The following is a 24,051-nucleotide window of genomic DNA, read 5'->3' as shown; positions in this document are numbered from 1 at the left end:
TTTGAATGTGTTTGCTCTTGCTTTTCTAGTTCTTTTAATTGTGATGTTAGGGTGTCAATTTTGGATCTTTCCTGCTTTCTCTTGTGGGCATTTAGTGCTATAAATTTCCCTCTACACACTGCTTTGAATGTGTCCCAGAGATTCTGGTATGTTGTGTCTTTGTTCTCGTTGGTTTCAAAGAACATCTTTATTTCTGCCTTCATTTCATTATGTACCCAGTAGTCATTCAGGAGCAGGTTGTTCAGTTTCCATGTAGTTGAGCGGTTTTGAGTGAGTTTCTTAATCCTGAGTTCTAGTTTGATTGCACTGTGATCTGAGAGACAGTTTGTTATAATTTCTGTTCTTTTACATTTGCTGAGGAGAGCTTTACTTCCAACTATGTGGTCAATTTTGGAATAGGTGTGGTGTGGTGCTGAAAAAAATGTATATTCTGTTGATTTGGGGTGGAGAGTTCTGTAGATGTCTATTAGCTCCACTTTGTGCAGAGCTGAGTTCAATTCCTGGATATCCTTGTTAACTTTCTGTCTCGTTGATCTAATGTTGACAGTGGGGTGTTAAAATCTCCCATTATTATTGTGTGGGAGTTTAAGTCCCTTTGTAGGTCACTCAGGACTTGCTTTATGAATCTGGGTGCTCCTGTGTTGGGTGCATATATATTTAGGATAGTTAGCTCTTCTTGTTGAATTGATCCCTTTACCATTATGTAATGGCCTTCTTTGTCTCTTTTGATCTTTGTTGGTTTAAAGTCTATTTTATTAGAGACTAGGATTGCAACCCCTGCCTTTTTTTGTTTTCCATTTGCTTGATTGATCTTCCTCCATCCTTTTATTTTGAGTCTATGTGTGTCTCTGCACGTGAGATGGGTTTCCTGAATACAGCACACTGATGGGTCTTGACTCCTTATCCAGTTTGCCAGTCTGTGTCTTTTAATTGGAGCATTTAGTCCATTTACATTTAAAGTTAATATTGTCATGTGTGAATTTGATCCTGTCATTATGATGTTAGTTGGTTATTTTGCTCATTAGTTGATGCAGTTTGGAAGAATGTTCTTTCCAAGAACTCCACATTAGGAGTGCTGGCAAAGCTATGAGAGAGAGCTGCCGCATACACTGCTGGAATCAGAGGACTTGCAGGCATGAAGTAAATTTGGCCTTTTAGGTGGGAAGCTGAAGATGTGGAGAAAATGTGCCTGGTTGATATCAAGCCTGATAGCAAAGAAATGTTCTGCTTTCCACACGTCACAGCTTTTTGTCAGGAATAAAATATGCCTGTCCCTACAATAACCAACTACTTATGGCTGACAAGAAACCAGTCGTGACACACGGAATAAACAGTCACATTTTGTGCTGGAAAAGTCAGAGAAAAAGCCCCAGTGGAGATAGGTGGGATTAATTAGAGATTTTTTAGCTGTGAGTCTCAGGCAGAACATTTAAACAAGGAGCACTTGGGTGACATTAGGGCAGATGAGACAAGAGAGCCAGACAGAGAGATGCCCCTTAAGCAAATCATGTAGGTGAGATGACTTGTGCAAAACACTAGGCACAACACCTGTCATGCAGAGGCCCGGACTGGGGTTTGTATTGAGGCATGGCGGAAATCTCTCTTTGATCTTCAGGATACTTAAGCGTCTTTTTATTGGTGGCCAGTTAGGAAGGCTAAAATGATCTGTGTTTAGTGTGCACTGTGCATAATTGGTCCCGCTCACAGTGGCACCCATCGGGTTTCCAGTGACAGAGACATTGCAGACTGGAAGCCCAAGAGGCTTCACTCCTATCTGCACTCATGGATACAGGTAGATTACAAGACTCTTGCAGGCATGGGCATTAAGGCAGCACCCAATTGTCACCCTGGCTCACCCCGAATGATCTGAGGCCATCTTTGTGTATATTAAAGAGGCATTGACATTTGAACACTTGCGTTGGGAAGAATCTGGCTTGCCATAGAGAGAGCAAGGCCAGCAGATGTGTTGAGTGTGTGCGTTAAAGAAGCATTACAGTGGAACTCCTAGCTACATCCTTACTTTTCTTGGTTTTTTTGCATGCCATATAGACAGGTGTGGAAAAAGAAGAATTATTTTTGGCTTTATATAGCTCCCTGTCTCATGTGGCTACAGTTTTAAGAATTTAACATTCTCTTCGTGGCCTACATTTAACTCTGATTCTTCTTAATGTGCATTCTGTAAATAGCCAGGTCTGTACTACAGGTGTGTCTCATTTTAAGAAAACAGTGGCTGCATGGTGTACACAGAGTCACCCATTAAAGCCTTATGTTCACAGAAATGAAGAATCCAAATTTTAACTTGAATTCTAGTGGCAAACCCATACGTGCAGTTAAAATTCAAGTTAAAAAAAATCAAAACACAAGCAGCTGCGAGGAAAACATCTCTTGTCTCAAATGAGATATGTGTATATTGCTGTTCCACTTGGCTCTTGGGTAGCTTCTTACTAGAGGATGAGGGCTTCATTCACAATCATTAAAGAAAGACTTGGAGCATTTTGAAGCATTTTGAAGTTCCCTGAAGAGCCAGGATCATGGTAAAATATTTTGAAAATGAAGTTTCACATGACTAGTTCAGGGAACTGAGCAAAGAGAAGACGGAGGAAGGGAGTGGGCATGAAGGACACAGAAGGAGGTCCCAGCTGTTGGTCACGTCCGCCAAGAGAGGAACAAGAAGGATGGGAATGATGCTGTGCGTGCAGAGATGGCAGACAGGGAAGGTGCTGTGGCTGACTGGTGAGTACCGTTAACCCTTGAACAAGATGGGTTTGAACTGTACACATTTAGTGGTATGTGGATTTTCTCCTGCCTCTGCCACCCCTGACACAGTAAGAACAACCCCTCCTCTTCCCTCTCTTTCTCCTCCTCAGCCTCCTCAACATGAAGATGATGAAGATGAAGACTTTTGTGATGAACCTCTTCCACTTAATGAAGGGTAAATGTATTTTCCTTATGATTTTCTTAACATTTTCTTTTCTCTAGTTTACTTTATTGTAAGAATACAATATATAATGCCATAACATATAAGATATGTGGTAATCTGCTGATTGTGCTATCAGAAAGGCTTCTTATTGACAGCAGACTATTAGTAGTTAAGTTTTGGGGGAGTCATAAGTTATATGCATTTTTACTACATAGGAGGTTGGCACCCCTGAGCTCCGAGTTGTTCAAGGAGCAACTGTATTTCAATGAGGAGTGATGAAAGGAGTCTGTGAAGTTACCTCTGGACGTCACCCCCTCTGGGAGGGCCTTCTCACACTTCTCGTTCATGTGGTTTGATTTTGCAGTGTCACAGCCCTGTGCTCATCCTTTATTTCACCACCACCACCACCACCACCACCACTGTTATTCTTACGATTACCAACATGGTTTGGTTTTTTTCTTGTAAGAGCTGGGGGTGTTTGGGAAGTGCCTCAGACAAGCTGTTCTCTAGCCATGGAGTACCATCTCCTACCTACTTCCCATCACATTCCCTGTGCAAACCTCATCTGTTCTCTACGCCTCGCTCATGCAGTCTGCCCCTCCTCCCAGTTCCCATGTCGTTGTTTTCTCTTCCCTACAGCCTTAACCATTTGGCTCCTGAATTGTAATTCTCTGCCCCTGTGTCTTCTCTGTCCTGCGAAAACTGCACAGATAGGTTGGAGCTTTACATCTCATATGTCCTGCTCAAAGTACAAATAGAGTCCTAGGTCTGCCCTTGCAAATAAGGTGCAGTGTCAACTGTATGTACCATCTCAAATAGCAAATTTGGGATGCTTAAAGGCAGAGCATATCATTGCAGTGATATGCTGTGAATTTGAATTACGTTATGTTTATTTGGTTCGGCAGATAGAGAACGCATCTCTAAAAACCTTTTACTTACCTTAACTAGCAAAACTTACAACATTTACCTTTCAAAACATAGTGACATATAAAGTAAAAGGAGGTTCTTTAGTATCATGGAGTAGAGGAGGGGATTTAAGAAGTGGTGCCACTTCTTTCCTGTTACCACACCTGTGGGTCCTCCAAGGCTCTCCAACATTTGCACATGATTGGATTATGACAAGAAAAGAGAATTATGTAGCCTGGCTCTTATTTTTGTCCCCTTTTCAACTCAGGTCCAATGAATTCAGAGAAAAAGGTCTACGTTAAGAAAAAAATACAAAGAAACAGAACACTGGCTTTTAAAACATTTAATAAGTCAAAATCAAATAAAAGTGATTTTAAAAAGAATAAATTTACATAACGGTACATAAGCAAGACAGCTGAAGGTTTCTAAAATAGAAACCTGGCACATATGGCCCCAAAACACCACATGCTTTGGTTACACTCAGGAAGCATGAGTTGCCTATTTGGGTGAGAAAATCCCATGTTACAGTGAGATCACCTGGGCATGTTTTGGAGTAATTCCAGCCATTGCTATGTAAGTGTTTTTAATTCAGGGGTGTCTTCTACGTTTTCATCTTCTGAATATCTTGTGACGGTGCAGGTTTGAGCAAAACTGGCATGAAATGAGAGCTGTTTTAGATGAAGATTGCAGGATGGATGGCTTGGCCCACAGTGGCAGTGGGCTGGGGGTGGAATGTGGACAATTAGGAAAAAGGCATGTCATTCTATCTGGCTCCTGGAGAGGCAGATAATCCTGGGGGCTTTGGTGTCACAGTTCCCAAAAGCAAGGTTGGCCAGACCATAGGTTTACATTGTGTTGAGCTTGACTTTTAAATTAATTTCCAAGACGCCAGATCGAGAGGGACGGTGGACCTAGACTGAAGCCAAACCAGTAGGGGGCGCTCTTTCCCCAGAGAGAAACTCCAAATGTCTTGAAAGGAGCCTGAACCATACCCTTTGAAGGGGCATGCAATGGTGTGAGACTGAGAGAGGATTTAACAGAGCAAAGTGCTGTGTGAGAAATGAATGGAAGAGGGCTAGCAAGACAAGGGTGTGAATCAGGTAATGCCTTTTTTTTCCCCCCAATGAATTTTTGTCTGATTCTCACCACAGAGCAGGAGTGCTCAAAAACTGAGGTTGGTGTCACCAATATACACTTTTCATTCTCCAGTTGCAGTAATCAAATGCTTTAAAAAGTGACCAACCATGACAAATCCTTGGCTCATTCTTTAATGTGCTGTGGCTGATACATTCATCCTCAACCCAAATTAGTTAAGTACAGCCTTAAATATATCAATATAGCTGATCGGCCTTCCTATTGTTGGGACTTAAAACTAGAGACAGCAGTAAAAATTATGTATATGATATATATATCATATATATGAGATGCCAGCACCCACTCTGTGACAATGATCACAATCTCTCTTTTTAAAAAATACAAGTGGGAAAAGCTGATCCTTTTGTCAATTGGCTTCAGACAAGTCAACCACAATTATTTGGTGTAAATATCCAGTGTTGTGAACTCTGGCTGGGCAGCTGTGTGGATGAAAATACAGAAAAGTGCCGCATCCAGCTGACAGCCACTGCTCTGCAGGGGCAGATGAAGGCTGGGAGTACCTGCAAGCTAAGGCCCTTCCCCTGAGTTGTGCTGCAAATACTGGGCAGAGTTTGATGTAAAAGCAGTCAAATGGCAGTTCGTCTTGATCTTTGCCTTCTAACTATAATAAATATGAGAAGAATTTTAAGTAAAAACAGGATGTTTTGCTAAAAATTCTTTTTTTTTTTTTTTTTTTTTTTTTGAGACAGAGTCTTGCTCTGTCGCCCAGGCTGGAGTGCAGTGGCGCAATCTCAGCTCACTGCAAGCTCCGCCCACCAGGTTCACGCCATCCTCCTGCCTCAGCCTCCTGAGTAGCTGGGACTACAGGTGCCCGCCACCACGTCCAGCTAATTTTTTTGTATTTTCAGTAGAGACGGGGTACCGTGTTAGCCAGGATGGTCTCTATCTCCTGACCTCATGATCCGCCCACCACGGCCTCCCAAAGTGCTGGGATTACAGGCGTGAGCCACCGCACCTGGCCTAAAAATTCTTGAGAAATTGGAACGCTAAGTTACATACTAAATATCATCCCAACAGTAAGGCTGTAGAACATATTTGAAATCAAGAAAAATGTGATTTTTTCAGTTTTAACATGTTAAGAGTCTCTGTAACTTTTAAGGAAGCTATTTTTTTCCAGAGTATGCACATGGCGATGATGTGTTGGGTTGATAAAGCACTGGCTCAGTCCTACAGGCACTATACCTTAATGGATACTTTGTTAACTATGGTTACGCTAACTTTAAAGAAAGTTCTTGATACCTGTTCTTTATTCTTAGGAACTGAAGAGGAGGGAACTCTGGTGTTTGCATAATCATCACCTTCCCATGTTAAGAGGACTCACCCTAGTAGGCTTAATGGGTTTTGTATTTGGTTGGCTTGTTTTCCCAAGAGACACTAAAGTTGTTCTTGCATTAATTACCCTTAAAATTGCCAAGAAATAAGAGGTGGGAAGACAAAAAGGGCGCCTGATTCTATTCAGTAGATGAGAAAATAGATTTACAGAAGGTAACTGTGAAATTGGAGGAGTAATGTCAGGGAGGGCTTGTCAGGACCAGGCAATGTCAAGGAAGCCTATCCCTTCTTTGTCAGGCTCCAGAAAGGATTGACTTCATCTGTTCTTCACGGATCCACTTTCCTAGGCAGATGCCAGTGCCTTCCAGGTTTGTATGAAAGCAAAAAACTGCTGACGATGGGCAGAGGGCCTGTCCCAAACCACTAGGAAGCAGAAGAGGGCAGGAATCTCAGTGAATCCCAGATGTATCCACCTGTGCTGAAGGCTAACCCCCAACCTGTCTGGTGACATGCGAGCAGCCAGTTTGTTTCATGGGTCAGAAGAGTGTGGTAATGGTACCTGGAATCCTGCAAAATGCATGGAAACAAGGAAAAACAGATCCTTATTTCAACATGAACACCAGGACTTATAAGGAAAGCAGGCTTTTCCCCATGACCTCACAGCTCTGCCTCCACCTTTCATCTCTTCACAGTGAGCTTTCTTTCAGCGTGATCTTACCACCTAACCAGGCACAGTCTAATTTGATCATAACAAGGAGGAGGCCGGGCACAGTGGCTCATGCCTATAATCCCAGCACTTTGGGAGGCTGAGGTGGGTGGATCACTTAAGCCCAGGAGTTTGAGACATGCCTGAGCAACATGGCGAAACCCTGTCTCTACAAAAATTAGCTGGGCATGGTGGTTTATGCTTACAGTCCCAGCTACTCAGGAGGCTGAGGCAGGAGGATCACTTGTGCCTGGGAGGCAGAGTTTGCAGTGAGCTGAGATTGTGCCACTGTGCTACAGCCTGGGAAACAGAGCAAGATCCTGTCTCAAACAAAACAAAACAAAAAAACACCAAATAAACGATAAGGAAGTCAGCCTGTCCAAGGAATGCAGTTTTATATGGTGCCACCCCTTCTCTTAGAGCAAAGTTCCCATTTTAGAAATAAGACTCCGTGCTAGGCAAGGTTGTAACGGAAAAGAAAGGCTCTACCTCCAGCCTCCCAGATCACTCCATCTCTATTGGCTCTCCAGAACCCAGTGGGGCTCATAGCTCTTCCTAAGCCAGGCCACAATTCCTACCAGCCCATGACTAGGTCCAAAGTCCATGCAACAGAAAGGAGCAGGGGCCGGGGTGGGGGTGTGCCTTTAAAGATCTGGATTATGGTTTTTAGCCTGGGTTCAACTGTAGCATAACCATTACAGACTAATGACCACTATGAGACAGTTTTTCCTTTCACACAGCAGCAGCATTTATCTGGTAGTAGCAAGACAGCCGTATGACTTTTTGTTGTTGTTGTTCAAGAAAAATAAGTTGTCAAGATTTGCCTACCAATAACTTTCCTATGTCTTGGCTCTCATGTCCAGTGGGCTAGTTTCCAACTGTTTGAGACTCAGGGTAATCCCAGAAACCTGTGAAGCATCGGCACAAACGTTGTAGCGCAGATGCCAACAGATGTGTAGGTAACAAACTTGTAAGGCACTTCAATCTCCAGTCTCCGCCTGGCCTCCTTGTTCCTGGTGACCACCTTGAACCATGAGTATAATACTTGCAGCGAGAGATTTTGTACAAGCTGACGAACCAAGAGGATCAACACAATTCCCACTGCAAATTTGGTCAGACCCAAAACTAATATGTAGGTGGTGAGCGGTGGGATGTTCTGAATAACAGGGAGAGATTCAGCGGGCTTGGATACAAGCTGGAAGAAATGGTTGATCCAGAATCCTATGGTCACTCCAGCCCCAGCAGCCAGAATGGTGGTGGTGTCCGCCCGGGTTGGGCTGTAGTAATCAGAAACAGGGTAATTGTAACACAGGAAGAATGGCACAACTATGACACACACGGGGAAGAGGGGGCTGGCCGAGTCCAGGCAGTCGATGAAGGTCCAGGCAGGGTAGGTGAGGACGATGAGGAGTGTGGTGATCAGGACGCCACCCAGCACATCCTTTGGGAAGGAGAGAAAAGAACAATGTGAACCAGTGAGTGTTTCCTTGTATACAGGTATAATTTGAATCAAGTATGGTTAATTTGATATTTAAAACACAATTTTTGCAGTTTTATTTTACAGTACATGTTCAAAGAAAGTGTAAAGTTCTAAAAATTTGAAGTGAAAATACGAAAAAATGCTCCCAACAACCATACTACTCATGTTACATATCTTCTTTCACCTTTTTACCATTTGGAATAAATTCTGTATTTGTTTTCTTAATGAATAATTGCAATCTCATTGTCCTTCAAACTTACATAAATCTAGTATTTTGACACATATCACAAATACTGTCACCATCTTCACAGAGGTGTCACCATCCTTTCATCCACCTGGGGGTTGGGCTGCAGGCTGGCTGAAGGAGGAAGCTCGCTTCTGGGGGAGCCAAATGTACACAGCAAGCACATCGTTGGGGTGGTTTGAAGAGACATTTGGATGTGGTAGCACCAAAGTTCTTCTGCATCAGCCTTGACACTACTACCCCGCCTTCAGAGACAGGATTTCAAACAGTGTGCATACAATTTCATTGAGCAGTTGTACCATGCTTTATTTAATTAATCGCATTCTTTAGAACAGTGGCTTGCTTTCTTCCATCGCCTCCTCCCTTCCTTCCCTGCTTAAAATATCTTTAACTCCTTGATGTCCCACATTTCCCTCTTTCCTTAGTCTTCTCTTTGCACAATGTAATTAATTGATTCTTAGTTTCAATACCTAGAGTTAAGCACTTTCCCTAAGTTTGCATGTTTCTATAGATTCTTTTTTTCCTATATGTATAATTTCTAAGACTTGGTCTTGCTTTTTCTAATAACTTCATTATTTATTTCTCTTGCTTAGTGTCTAATACAATGACATCTGATTTGGATAAACAATGGGTGAGAATTAGAAATAATCACTAAGGCAACAGCAAGTTTCACAGATTAGTGGGCATCCATCCATCCTTCATACAGTGGCCATGTATGAGTGCCTACTGTTTGCCAAACACAGTGCTAGAGGATCCAGGTGAACCAAACACACCATCCCCACCTGTCCTGGACCTCACAGTCTGGTAAAGAGACAGGCAGTTACCATTATTATTTCAGAGGGAAGGAAGCCAGTGAGGGATCTTGATGGTCCCTGGGGGCTGGAGAGAGAGTGAACACAGGCAGGAGCCACTTCACACAGGGCCCTAAAGTCCAACCCACGCCATGAGTACTATGTCCTGGGAGCAGCCTGAGGCCCCGAAGTAGCTCTCACTGGGTAGCAACATGACTGGGTTTTCACTTTAAAAAGATTGACTGCAGTGGGGAGGGTGGACGGGGGTGGGGAGAAGTCAGGGTGGATGGGGAGGATAGGGTGGATGGGGGAGGAGTGAGGGTGGATGGGGAGGAGTGAGGGTGGATGGGGGAGGAGGAGGGTGGATGGGGGAGGAGGGTGGATGGGGGGAGGGTGGATGGGGGAGGAGGGTGGATGGGGGAGGAGCGGGGGTGGATGGGGGAGGAGCGGGGGTGGATGGGGGAGGAGCGGGGGTGGATGGGGGAGGAGCGGGGTGGATGGGGGAGGAGTGACGGTGGTAGGCAGGAGTGAGGGTGGTCGGGATGAGTGAGGGTATGGGGGAAGTGAGAGTGGATGGGGGGGTAATGAGAGTGGACAGGGGGTAGGGGGAGACTGCCTCTCAGAGGAAGAGTTGAGTGTCCTCACCGCCTGCACCTGGCTCCAGGGCTTCACCAGTACGCACTTCAGTTCCCCTCCACTATCCCCTCAGGCTTCACCATCTCTGCAGCCTCCCTCCCTGTGGTTTCTTTTCTTGGGTGTATGAATATGCACTGATACTGCCTTAATTTTGGGGAAAAAAATCCTTCATATAGGCTTCTTGGTTACCAAAATTGAGCCAAACTCTTTGGGTTTTCTACACATGTTGCCTCCAGTCTCTCAACTTAATGTGCAGCTGCTTCTAAGCTCCTGCACTCAGATGATACGCCACTCTCAAAGGCCACTCACTGGACATTCATTGGCTGTTTCTTCAGCATTGAAGTCTTCCAACAGCCCCATGTTTCCCCTTGGGGATCCATGAGGTTCTGGGAAATTATGGAGTTGAAGCACATGACCTAGGTAGGCCAATCAACTGAATTCCTTTCATAGTGAATAGTGCAGGGGTAATCATGTGACCTTGCTACAACAATCAGAATGAACTGCAGGCCCTGTTATTTGGAATTCTTGGAGAAAGATATTCTCTCTTTCTCTTGACGTTGTGCTCTGGGATTTAAACCCTTTACTTATCAGACCTTTAAAATTCAGCTTTTATTAATGTTACCCTGAAATAGCCTGGTTCTTCTGTGACCTCTAAGAAGTCTCTTTCTTGGTTTCTTCCTTTACATCCTCCTCTTTCCGCATCCTAAACATGGGCATTTGCACAGATTCTGTCTTCAAGCCTTGTGTGTTTCTCTTGAGTTTACATCGCTCCCTGGCTTCAACTCTCCATTCCCTATCAGTGTGCCTCTCAAATCCACATCTTTGAGCCTCTCTCTCAAAATTGAGGCCTGCATTTTTTAATTGAATGCTAAACATTTCCATCTGGATGTCCTATCAACTCCCTTAAACCAATTTTTCTAAAATAAAAATCAACCACCACCAAAAAGAAAAATGGATAAAAGAAATGAGCAGCTAACAGAAAAGGAAATATAAATGTCTCTTAAATGTATGAAAATATCCCTAAGCTTACTCATAATAAGTTATGAAAATTATGCTAGGGAGAAATTAAAACTTATGTTCCCACAAATAATGGTACATGCATGCTTATAGCAGTTTTATTAATAATCAGCCCAAACTGGAAACAACCCCAATGCCCCTGAATGGGTGAATGGGTAAATAAACTGTGACACTTCTCGCAGTAAAAAGCAACACGTTACTGATGCGTGCAACAGCTTGGATGAAACCTCCAGGAAATTATGCTGAATGGAAGAAGTCAAGTTCCAAGGGATACATACTGTATGGTTCTATTTAGATAACATTCTCAAAAAGATAAAACCATAGTGATGGAGAATTGATTAGCAGTTGCCTAGGGGTTTCAGGGTAGGGGGAGGTTGTGGCTCCACAGGGATGGGAGGAGGGAGGTTTGAGGATGATGCAACTGTTCTTTATAGTGGCGGGGGTCACTCAGATCAATACATGTATTAACATTCATGGAACTTTATGCCAAACATAAAGTCAATTTTACTGCTAATTTTTAAATTAAAATTTCAAAATATTTCAGACACGTAAACACAAACTAAATAGCTGGTGGGCTCTTTTGTTGCCACTGAATGCCCGCTGCTGTCTGCAAAGCAGGCTCTGGACCCCTGGCGAGGTTCCCAGTATAGCTGCTCCCTCCTCCACCTTCCCACACAAACCGTGCAGAGAATCGACTCCTCGCCTGTCCCTGCTGACAGAGATGCAGAGGTTTAACATTCTGTTAATGAAACTGTAGGGGTGAACTGGGACTCTTTCATTAATCATATGAATGCAAAATGGTATAACATTTATGGGGAGGAGCCTGTCAATAGCTTTAAAAATTACACATTTATTTACCCTCCAGCCCAACAATCTCATTCTGGGACTTGACCTTAGAGATATAACTGCTCACGTTTAAAAGGAGATCTTTACAAGTTATCTGTTGTAGTAGTATTGTTTGTAATAGCATCACACTGGAAATAACCCAAGTTCTCTCTATAGAGGACTAGTTAAATTTAACTATGATATAGCAACGCAGTGGAATACTATGCCGCTGCAATATAGCAACGCAGTGGAATACTATGCCGCCGCAAAAAGAATGAAGCTCTGACAAAAAATTTTAAGAAGCAAGGTGCAGAACAGTGCATACAGTATATTACCATTTGCTTTTTTTTTTTTTTTTTTTTTGAGACGGAGTCTAGCTCTGTCTCCCAGGCTGGAGTGCAGTGGCGCAATCTCGGCTCACTTGCAAGCTCCGCCTCCCGGGTTCAAGCCATTCTCCTGCCTCAGCCTCCTGAGGAGCTAGGACTACAGGCGCCCACCACCATGCCCGGCTAATTTTTTTGTATTTTTTGTAGAGACGGGGTTTCACCGTGTTAGCCAGGATGGTTTCGATCTCCTGACCTCGTGATCCGCCTGCCTCGGCCTCCCAAAATGCTGGGATTACAGGCGTGAGCCACCACGCCCAGCCTACCATTTCCATTTTTAAAAGCTGGGCAGATACAGAGATATCCTTTCACTTGAATACACAGAGGTGCTGCTTGGATGGCTGGGGACGGGCAGGAAGGAGACTTTTCACAGGATGCCATGTGTACCTTTTGAATTTTGTAATCATGTGAATATAGTACCTCTTTTTAAAAAGTAAGATAAAATTCAGTCTCTGCTTTTCCAAACACATCTGCCTTTCAACTTCCACATGAGTGGGATCTCAGGACCCTCACTGTGTCCTCTACACAGGACAGTGTGATAAAATCTCACCCCCAAAGCTCTGAGGGCATTTTGTTTGTGCGTTTTTAAAGGCATAAGAATTCTGAGGGCAGGAGGAGAGCCAGGTGCAATGAGCTTCACATTGCTAACAAGCCTCTCCTCTCTCGTGGGGGACAGAAGATTCTGCCACTCAGATCATCCCCCAGGCAGCTCCACTGGACTCAAGTCTGAGCCCTAACGAAGCCTGGAAGATAAAAACAGTCATTTTACCTAAATGTATAATGCACAGAGCTAAAGAATGCTGCTTTGAGACTTCCCTGGCAGAGGGACGTCTAAAAGGACGAATGCTTTCTTCCTCATACGTCTAAGCCACACTGCCCTGATGGTTATTTGAATGGCAAACGTTCTCAAATTTTAGTGTGCATTGGAGTCTCCTAGGAAGACGGTTAAAATGCAGATTCAGGGTACTGCCCCCTGATTCTGATCAGAAGTGTGGCCCAGGAATCTATATTTTAACACCACCAGGTAATTCTGATGTCGAGAGTCTAAATAGAAAACTCGGAAACACTAGCGCAGAGGTTTACAAAGTCTTCTATGACATGAGTTTCATTAACCTATCTTCCATTTTTTCTTTCACTTTCCCATTTGAACTTTCTGCCCCACTCACATAGGTCTATTTGCTTTTCCCAAATACGCCTAATACAATTTTAGGGTCAAAATTTTGCATTTGTTTTACGTACAGCACACTTTAATCGCCTCCATTAAGATCTTATTGGTGCTTCTAAGGCTAAATTTAAAAGCTACTTCCTTTCCAAAATATCTTCATGTATTAACACAGTTGGAACCAACCTTTCTCTCGCTTTCTCCCTGAACTGAATGTGAAGGCACTTGCTGAATGTGACTCCAAAAGCCCTTCCTTGCATTGCCTTTTGCTATTGTTGTGTGTTGCCTGCCTTTCTTCTAAGTTGATTATAGGGTCTGCTCAGCAAGGTCAGGGTCTTTGCATTATTCCACAAAGCTCCTAGCCTAGTACCTAACATGTAGCAGACATTGAGTTACAGGAATTGGGACACTGGAATGCATTTCTTTTTTTGTCCTTTTTTAATGTTTTATTTCGCTAGGTTATTGGGGAACAGGTGGTGTGGTTGGTTACATGAGTAAATTCTTTTTTTGTTTGTTTGTTAGTTTGTTTCTTTGAGATGGAGTTTCGCTCTTGTTGCTCAGTCTGGAGTGCAATGGCGTGATCTTAGCTCACCACAACCTCTGCCTCCCGGGTTCAAGTGATTCTCCCGCCTCAGCCTCCTGAGTATCTGGGATTACAGGCATGCACCACCATGCCCAGCTAATTTTGTATTTTTAGTAGAGACAGGGTTTCCCCATGTTGGTAAGGCTGGTCTCAAACTCCCAACCTCAGGTGATCCACCTGCCTCAGCCTCCCAAAGTGCTGGGATTACAGGCGTGAGCCACCGTGCCCGGCTTGAGTAATTCTTTAGTGATGATTTGTGAGATTTTGGTGCACCTATCACCCGAGCAGTAGAACTGCACCCAATTTGTAGTCTTTTATCTCTCGCCCCCTTCTCATCCTTTCCCCAAGTCCCCAGAGTCCTTTGTGTCATTCAAAACCATAATGCAATACCATCTTACTCCTGCAACAACGGCCATAATCAAAAAATTAAAAAATAATACATGTTGTCTTGGATGCAGTGAACAGGAAACACTTCTACACTGCTGGTGGGAATGTAAACTAGTACAACCACTATGGAAAACAGTGTGCAGATTCCTTAAAGAACTAAAAGTAGAAATATCATTTGATCCAGCAATCCCACTACTGGGTATCTACCCAGAGGAAAAGGAGTCATTCCACGAAAAAGATATTTGCACACTCATGTCTATAGCAGCACAATTCACAATTGCAAAAATGTGGAACCAACCTGAATGTCCATCAGTCAACTAGTGGATAAAGAAACTGTGGCATATATACAATGGAATACTACTCAGCCATGAAAAGAATTAATGGCGCTCACAGCAACCTGGATGAGATTGGAGATTAGTATTCTAAGTGAAGTAACTCAGAAATGGAAAACCAAACATTTTATGTTCTCACTCAAAAGTGGGAGGTAAACTATGAGGATCCAAAGGCATAAAAATGGAATGACTTTCCCTTATCCCAATTATCCATAATACTTAGTACCCATTGTTTCAATATATAAATAAAAATTTGTCTTCCTTTCCTCTGTCTTCCTTTGTAATTGCTGATTTGTAACCAAATTCTCAGACATCTGGTTGAAATATTTTTTATAAATGAATTCTGTTCATCTTCAATGCATCAGGAGACTAGACTATTTTGGTTCATAGCCCCAGCATTTGAGGCAAAAGTAATTTTAGTCAAAGTGGCTGTCGGTGAGATTTTCAGCCATAAAGGTGATACTGTAATAAAGACATGTAGGTATTTTTGTAAGGAAAATACTTGGACTCTAGCTAATGAGCTTTCTAATATAAGTCTCTAAATTTCTTATAATAAAATTATTCCAAACAGTTTCTAAAAATAAAGACTGTAAATACTTGAAAATTTGAAAGTAACTTTTTACGTTAGTTTTTTTTTTAAGCTACTAAATTCACAGAAACTGTGAAAGCTCACAAAATATCTGTCTCTGAACTGGATCTGTTGTTTTTATTTTTTATTTTTTTTGCATATTCAAAGTTAGGAGGTTACTTCTTTGGAGCTGCATAGTGCTTGGCACCGTATGTGAGGCCAGAGAGAAAACGGTTCACAGTTCTACAGGACAGCAAGGGCAAGCTGTAGGGCAGATGACCGTGTAACAGAGGGCAAAAAATGGGGATAACTGTCCTGAACGGGTGGAATTGAGGGATGGAGAGAAGAGAGAAAAGACTGTAGATGGTTGATAGGGAAAATATGAAATATATGGAAGACAGGTAAAGAGAATGAATGGTGCAAAAGCCATGATAAGGGAAAGACACGAGAGCAAAAATGGTGAGAATAACTATTCTTTACTTGGTAAGGAACAAACGTAAAACTCCTTCCCATAGAGAAATATAACTAGACTACAAAGTATACAAAATACACAGCATATTCAAACACCTAGACCCAGTGATTCCACTCCTAGGAATTGATTCTAAGAAAATAACCAGAGACGATAATAAGGCTGCTCATGAAGTTACATACAGGGATGATTCCTGTTGGGTTCTTGTTGGGTTATTTCAGCTCATGCCATTTAAGTCCAAAAAGTAACACATGCTCCATTACAGAAACATCAGAAAGAAGCAAAAATGCATAAAGTATGGAACATACATCATAATAAGAATCTAGAACAATAAATCAAGCATATTATGCTGCTTACACTAAAAATGAGATAAAAACCATGCTGCCTTCTTATTTAATAATATAGCAGGAACATTTTCCATTTGAAAGACAAATTTCTGCAACCTCCTTTTCTATGGTTTCAAGGTAACCATAAGTGAGATGTTTTAAACAGAATACAAGCTTTAAAGAAAGGATAATCCTAATTTTATATAAAGATTTACTTGTTAGCATGGATAAAATGTCAGAAGGAAATAAAAATGTTAAGAGTAATTTATTCTCTGTGTTGTGACATTACAGATGACTATTATCTTCTCTATACTCCAGGATCTTCCAAGTTTTCTAGAGTCAATATCTGTTATTTTATTATAATAAAATGAAATCAAGGAGGAAAAAAAATCAGAATGTAAAAATCAGAATGTTTCAAAACAGACTAAACTAGAAATGATTGTTTATAATTTTCATATCATTCCAAAAAAAGAAATATCCCTAAGAATCTATATAATAATCAACATACCATTCCTCCATGATCCAAGTAACTTTTAAAATAAAGGCATACAGGCCGGGTGCAGTGGCTCACACCTGTAATCCCAGCACTTTGGGAGGCCGAGGGGGGGTGGATCACGAGGTCAGGAGTTCGGGACCAGCCTGGCCAATATGGTGAAACCCCGTCTCTACTAAAAAATACATAAAAATTAGCCAGACGTGGTGGCCCGTGCCTATAGTCCCAGCTACTCAGGAGGCTGAGGCAGGGGAATCGCTTGAACCCAGGAGGTAGAGGTTGCAATCAGCTGAGATTGCACCACTGTATTCCAGCCTGAGTGACAGAGTGAGACTCTGTCTGGGAAAAAAAAAAAAAAAAAGCATGCAAGATGTGTTTCCAGCCTTACCCTATGTATTGCATTGTTTGAAATACAGTCAACCTTTAATTCAGTGTACCATCCAAGGTTTATATGTAGCCTTTTAAATTATTTGGAAAAACAAAGAATCATTACACAAAACTAACATTTTCCAACGTTCAAATGCAGAAAGTTCTAAATCCCTTTGATTTTTTAACCTATTCTCATTTTCAGTTATAAAACTTAATATTTAGGGTAAAAGCTTGAGCTTTATTATATCTCATTACAGGAAACAATAATAGAGGCAGACAAGCTCCAGTGTGTAGAAAAGAATGCTAATAGAGCTACCCCAGGCATCAGAACAAATTTTAAAAGTAAATGCTTATATAAACACATAAAATAGAGTGTTTTCATTCTTAGCCAAACAGAAACACTCCTTTTTTTGGTAAACATCTCTGGGTATCTCAACAGCAGACCCTAAACCTGAAAACTCCTAGCATTTACTAATTCTGACCCTACATCACATTCCCATATGCAGTTTACTGCGACAAATTTCCATTCTATCTCCAAACCTCTTCCCTGAAGAATGCTATTGAACAGGCCAACACAACACAAGGTTAGCTAGTGAGAAAGAAGGGGAGAGAACAAACCCATTCAGTCAATTGTTAGGAAAGAATGCATTCAGATCTTGAAACTATTTATGCCGAGAACTCTATGATTCTGGCATCTTCCCCTCTGCCAGGTCCCCTGCTGAGAATATGAAGGGCCTTCTCTGCCCTTGGCTGCCTTCACAGAGTAAGCTGAAGCCAGGAGCAGAGTAGAAGCCAAGACCCACTTCTTTGCAGATGCTGCGAATGTTTTGAATGCAAGCAGACACTGACATTAAAACAAACTGAAACAAACCAAAACACTGCAGTTATTCTAGAAAATAACTTTTAGTCATAGATCAGTCAACGTTTCCTAGTTAACAGACTCAGAATATTTATTCTTTTCTATGCTAGCTCAAAATGAATTCAATTTCTGAGAATAATGCAGATGAGATTCAATAGCAGCCAAATCACAAGGAGGAGGCAACATTATTCATGAATATGAATATAAATGATTACAGAGAGAAACCTACATGTAATTAGCATATGTATAGGGGAGAAAAGTGAATGCATAAGTTCATAAATACTAATTTCCTATTGAAAGCACATCAATGTCCGTAGGGATCAATCAAAAACAGGAAGCTGATTTACCTGTCACATGGTATGAGCAAAAGCAGAAGAATCGCCTGATACAAATGGGTCTTTGAGTGGGCACTCTGTCACTGAAAGCATGTCCTTTCCATGTCATGACTATCCTCTGAGCCACCTTAGATATCCCAGCATTGTTACAAGTCTAGAACTAAAAATCACTAGGTGTGGAAAGAGAAGGCTTTGAAAAAGACTGAAAACTGACTAAGGCTCAGGAGTAACTACATGAGGTAGAAAAAAGTGTCAATGTGCACCTTCTGTAATTTTAGAATAAATGTCCACTTGGAAAATGAGGATATCTAAACCTGCAGTTGAAATTGACATTTTTAACAGAAGATGGTTTTCTATAAGTGTGTTAAGAAAAATTATACAAAACATGGACAGAAGGTAAAACCTGATTTCTATGTCATATGGGGGCAAAGGCCACCCGAGGATTATAAAAGGGAAAGTACTTTGTTCAACTTATTGTTTACTATTGATTAATGATCTCAGACTTAGTGAAATGACAGGTTAGCTGGTAGATTTTTGTCTGGATGAAATGCAAATAATTTCGATTTGGTGGAAATGAAACCTACAAAGGTTACAGTTTGTTGCCCTGTAGGACAGTAGTAACCCTGAAGGACATGTAACTAGTTTTGTATATAACCCAGAAATCTCAACGTAATATTTATTAGATTGTCTATACATATTTACTAGTTCCTTCATTAAATCTTACTGGTACTTTCATTAATTAATGAATTTAATAAAATCTTTGACATATTCATTTTATATTTGGAAGGGAGTTATGATTTTACCATTTAAAAATTATACCCTAGCAAGTAGATAATTAGTTCAGTCTTTATTTATATGACTAAATATTTATAAAGAAAATTATGTTAGATGACTGAATATGGATATTGCATGTAAAAACAATTATAATTTTAATTTTGCTTTCCTTTCTATGTTCTCTTTAAATGGTGCTGGTTTGCTAAAAGGTAAGTAAGGCAGGTATTATGTTTCTCGATGTGATAATAGTATAATAGTATAATTTGCATACTTTGTATAATATCAATATTAACTGGAAAAGTATTTGAGTATACTATATATTTCTAAACTTTATTTCATATCGAGCGTGATTTAGGATATAATCACTTGCTTGTCTTGACTTCACAGAATCTAACAAGTCCAAACAGAGGTCTTCATGAAACAGACAAAATTTCCCCACCCAATATGAACCGTTCTAATTATAATGAATCACAGGATTTGGCAGATCAATAGGATTGTGACATTAGATCAAACAAGCCACCAGGCAGGTTATAACATCATCTTTGACAACTGCTAAGCAGCTTGCGAGAATGACAAGCCTAGGGAAGGGCAATCTGCTAGAAGACACAAAGACACTGCCAAATATTCAAGCGATTTTGCTCAAATCTGGGTGGGCAGAGGGGCCTCTGAGCAATAAGAGAACAGAAAAGAGTTACGTTGGATGCAATATAATTGTTAAGCAGGCCCGTGCAGGTTGAAATGTAATTGGCATTGTCACCATATTTGCTGGGATGTGCATCTACACTGTTTCAGTGCTTTTCAAACTGTATATTGCATTCAGATCTCCCAGGAAGTTTGTTAAAATGCAGGTTCTAATTCAGTAGGTCTGGGAGGGGCCTGAGAGTCTGCATTTCTGACAAACTCCCAGGTGACGCTGAGGTTCCTGGTCAGAGGATTCACCTCACTAAGTCACAGAGGCCAATGTGAGCTCTTCATGCTAAAGGGGGCACATCAGAGCTTCTGGAATGTTCTTTTTTTTTTTCTTTTCAACGTGTGTAAAAGAATAAAAACATCTGAATTATATTAGTGCTATTGTAGTCTTTGAAAGTCCCAGAGTGATATTCCAATATAGTAATACATAAGCACAAATAGGCACAAGAGAAAAATCTGGAAATTCTTTGTAGACCTGGAGACATGGGTGTTCTCTTGCAGAGGAAAGTAAATCTATCGCAGCCCTTTGTCACTGACCTTGGGAAATGTTGCTTGAGCTGTTGAGTCCTGGCTCCTGTGCAAAAGCAAAACTCCCTGGGGAAATACTTTATATCCCTTCTACATACTAGGAACTAGAGGTTACTGGAGATTTTTAAAATGTTAGTTGTTTTTTGCAGATTGTTCCAGTGAAGTCAAATATGGCCATGTTCTCTTTTTGATGAGGCTGGACAATCTCACAGAGATTGTGACATCCTTGTTATTAAGTATGTTTCAAGTGAGCAGAAGGTTAAGCCATTTAATTTTATTACAATGGGGAGGTGACATCCAAGATGTAATGAGGCACAAGATTGTGGTGCTTGGATGACCCTTTGCTTTCAGAAATGTGGTGAGTGCTCAGGATTATGGTATGGAAATCCAACTATGCCATAGGCCTATGCACATCAATTAATTTTATGCAGGTGTCACGGCTTTAAAAAAATCAAATAAATCATAGCACTTACTGGAAACCCTGTGTGATTTTAAACATATGATACATGACATGTTTATTTCCTTACCCAAGTGAGCATGTTTTAAGGACCATTCCCACAGGAATACGTAAACACAGACCTCAGCAGTGTTTTGAGATTAAAATGAAGTTCCAGACCTTTAGCTAATTTTCAGAGCATAGCTGCAAGCCAGCTACTTTGCTGTTCTACGTCCGCTGTATCCAATCAGCGTGCATCAATTCACCAACAGGATATACTTTGGTAACAGATCAGTTCTCAGGCAGTTTTATGGCTGTGATGGATAAACCATCCATTTGCCCTTTTGTGATGGGCTGGAATCTGCTATTTCTCTTGACAGGCTACTTGGCCCGGCTCAATTCTAAACTCTTTAAGGTGGAATTTCTCATTTTGAAACAGCCACCACAGAGAAGGGAAGGATAGATATTAATTCTTTTGAGAACATGGTTCGCTTTTTCAATTGTATTTGGGAGGTAGGGTTGCAATGATTAAGAGAAATCTTGCAAATCAATAGTTTGAGAGTTTTAAAATTGATTCCTAAACAATAACAGACAAAAGACATAAGCTCTTTGAAGGCCAGGTGTGGTGGCTCACGCCTGTAATCCCAGCACTTTGGGAGGCCGAGGTGGGCAGGTCACTTGAGGTCAGGAGTTCGAGACCAGCCTGGCAAACATGGTGAAACCCTGTCTCTACTAAAAATACAAAAATTAGCCGGGCCTGGTGGCACATGTCTGTAATCCCAGCTACTCGGGAGGCTGAGGCAGGAGAATCACTTGCACCTGGGAGGAGGAGGTTGCAGTGAGCCAACATTGTGCCACTGCACTCCAGCCTGGGCAACAGAGTGAAACTCTGTCTCAAAAAAAAAAAAAAAAAAAAAAAGACATAAGCTCTTTGAAACCCATGTACTTGTTTGATTGCCAAAGTTTACATTAAGTGTTGCTCTATTTTTAAAAAAGAAAAAAAGATACAGAGCGACAAAAGAAATCATAATAAATGCAAGTACCAGTGGAAAAAGTAGAGCTATTTTTCATCGCAATAAAGTCTAAAATCTTTCCTCTCTTCCAAGAAATCCTATGTAAATAATAATAGAGCTCAAAAAATTACTTGTTCAGTCACTCAATAGCTATTACGTGCTTTTATTTTTCATTAGCTATTACTTACCGAGAAATATACTTAGATAGGAGGAGAATAAGAGTACTCTCTGTCCATTAAATAAAAATAGCTTTATTATTTAACAATAACAAGTCAGGCCCGCTATTAAAAATGCATTTCGGAGCCCCTTGTCCATAACTAACGCCCCGTACGTGCTCACAATTTTACAACAGTGGCACCATATTGTACAAGCTGTTCTGTAACTTGCTTTTTTAAAAAGATTAATAATATGTCACAGGCACCTTTCCAAAATCACAGAGCTGTATTATAGTCGGCCCTCCATATCCATGGGTTCTGCATCTGTATTCAACCAATCTTGGATCAAAAATATTTGAAAGAAAAAATGGATGGTTGTATCTGCACTGAACATGTACAGACTTTTTTTCTTGTCATGATTCCCTAAATGATAAAGCATAACAACTATTTACACAGAATTTACATATTAGAAACTGTAAATAATCTAGAGATGATTTACAATGTATAGGAGGATAGGCATTGATTATATGCAAATACTATGATATTTTATATACGGGAATTGAACATCTGTGGATTTTCATAACCATGGAGAGTTGTGGAATCAGTCTCCCACCTATACCATGGGAAAACTATATTTTAAGGCCTGTATAATATTCCACTCTATGACTTTATTTAACAAGATCTGATTGATGGATATTAAATATATTTTCATTGTTTGCAATTAAATGCATTCATGAACATGTTGGAGGCATAGTACAGAACAGTAATTCAAAGCATGCATTCTGAAGTCAGCCTGCTTAACTTAAAATCTCAGTTCAGCCTTTTAACAGCTACATGACCCTGGTCAGGTTACTTAACTTCTCTATGTCTCATCTGTAAAAATGGGATAATAATAGTGCCTCCTTAGTTTTCTGCTAACTACCCTATGAGGTAGTTAATATATGTAAAGCACTTAGAATGGCACTTAGCAGATCAAATGCTTAGAGATACATCTAATATATGATATGCAAGACCCCTATACAGAAAACAACAAGATTAATAAGATAAACTAAAGACCTAAATAGAGGGATGTGCCATGCCCATGTATTGGAATAGTCAATATTACAAAAGATACCAGATCTCTCAAATCAATCTGTAGATTCAATTTAATCCCAGTAAAAAGTCCAGCATTGGAGAAAATGAAAAGCTGATTCCAAAATTTATATGAGAATACAAGAACAGTGAAGATAATTTTGAAGAACAAAGTTGGGGGACAGTCACTACCTGATATCAATGCTTATAACAAAACTGCAGTAAATAATGACAGTGGCACTGGCATGAGGATAGACAAATAGACTAATGGGAAGAGTACTGAGTACAGTCCATGATTTTGTCTTCTGTGGTTTCAGTTACCCATGATCAACTGTAGTCCAAAAATAGGTGAATACAGTACAATAAGCTATTTTGAGAGAAAGAGAGACCACATTCACATAACTTTTTTTTTTTTTTTTTGAGACGGAGTCTTGCTCTTTCGCCCAGGCCAGAGTGAAGTGGCGCAATCTCGGCTCACTGCAAGCTCCGCCTCCCGGGTTCACGCCATTCTCCTGCCTCAGCCTCCCAAGTAGCTGGGACTACAGGCGCCCACCACCGCGCCTCACATAACTTTTATTACAGCATATCGTTATGATTGTTCTATGTTATTATTGGTTGTTGTTGTTAATCTCTTACTGTCCCTAATTTATAAATTAAGCTTTATCACAGGTGCATATATATAGGAATAAACATAGTATATATAGGGTTTTGTACTACCTGCAGTTTCAGACATCCTTTGAGGGTCTTAGAATGCATACCCTGAGGATAACAGGGAATGACTGCATGTATAAAGTCACTTGACTTATGACAAAGCCAATGTTTCTGTGAAAGGATAACGGGTAACCCTTTCAATAAATGGTGCTGAGTAAATTGGGTATTCATGTAGAGCAAAAAGGAATCACAGATCAATTCAATGTAGATTATAGATCTAAATAAGAAAAATAATAAAACCTCACAAATAACAGAATATCTTTATGACCTTTTAGTAGTCAAAAAATATCTTACACAGGACATAAAATTTGTAACCCTAAGGTAAATATTGATGAACTGGACTACATTAAAATGAAGAACTTCTGTTCACTGCAAGATGCCAACAGGGTGAAAAAGCAAGCTACGGAGTAGGAAAAGCTCCAGGTTAGGCGACATAGCAAGACCTCATCTCTATG

General features: G+C 40.9%; 1 protein-coding gene across 1 annotated transcript in view; it reads right to left on the bottom strand.

Moving 5' to 3' along the window:
• Window positions 1–7,682: 7,682 nt before the first annotated feature.
• SGPP2 (sphingosine-1-phosphate phosphatase 2) overlaps window positions 7,683–24,051 on the bottom strand; it is a 135,619-nt gene continuing 119,250 nt past the window's right edge. Inside the window, exon 5 of the mRNA XM_003272420.3 lies at window positions 7,683–8,400. Within this exon, the coding sequence (XP_003272468.2) occupies window positions 7,849–8,400 (552 nt within the window). The 3' untranslated portion in view covers window positions 7,683–7,848. The remainder of the gene's footprint in view (window positions 8,401–24,051) is intronic.

The sequence above is a fragment of the Nomascus leucogenys genome, chromosome 22a, assembly GCF_006542625.1.
Source record: "Nomascus leucogenys isolate Asia chromosome 22a, Asia_NLE_v1, whole genome shotgun sequence".
NCBI lineage: Eukaryota > Metazoa > Chordata > Mammalia > Primates > Hylobatidae > Nomascus > Nomascus leucogenys.
Note: the sequence above shows the minus strand (reverse complement) of the source record. Positions and strands in the feature narration are given on the sequence as shown.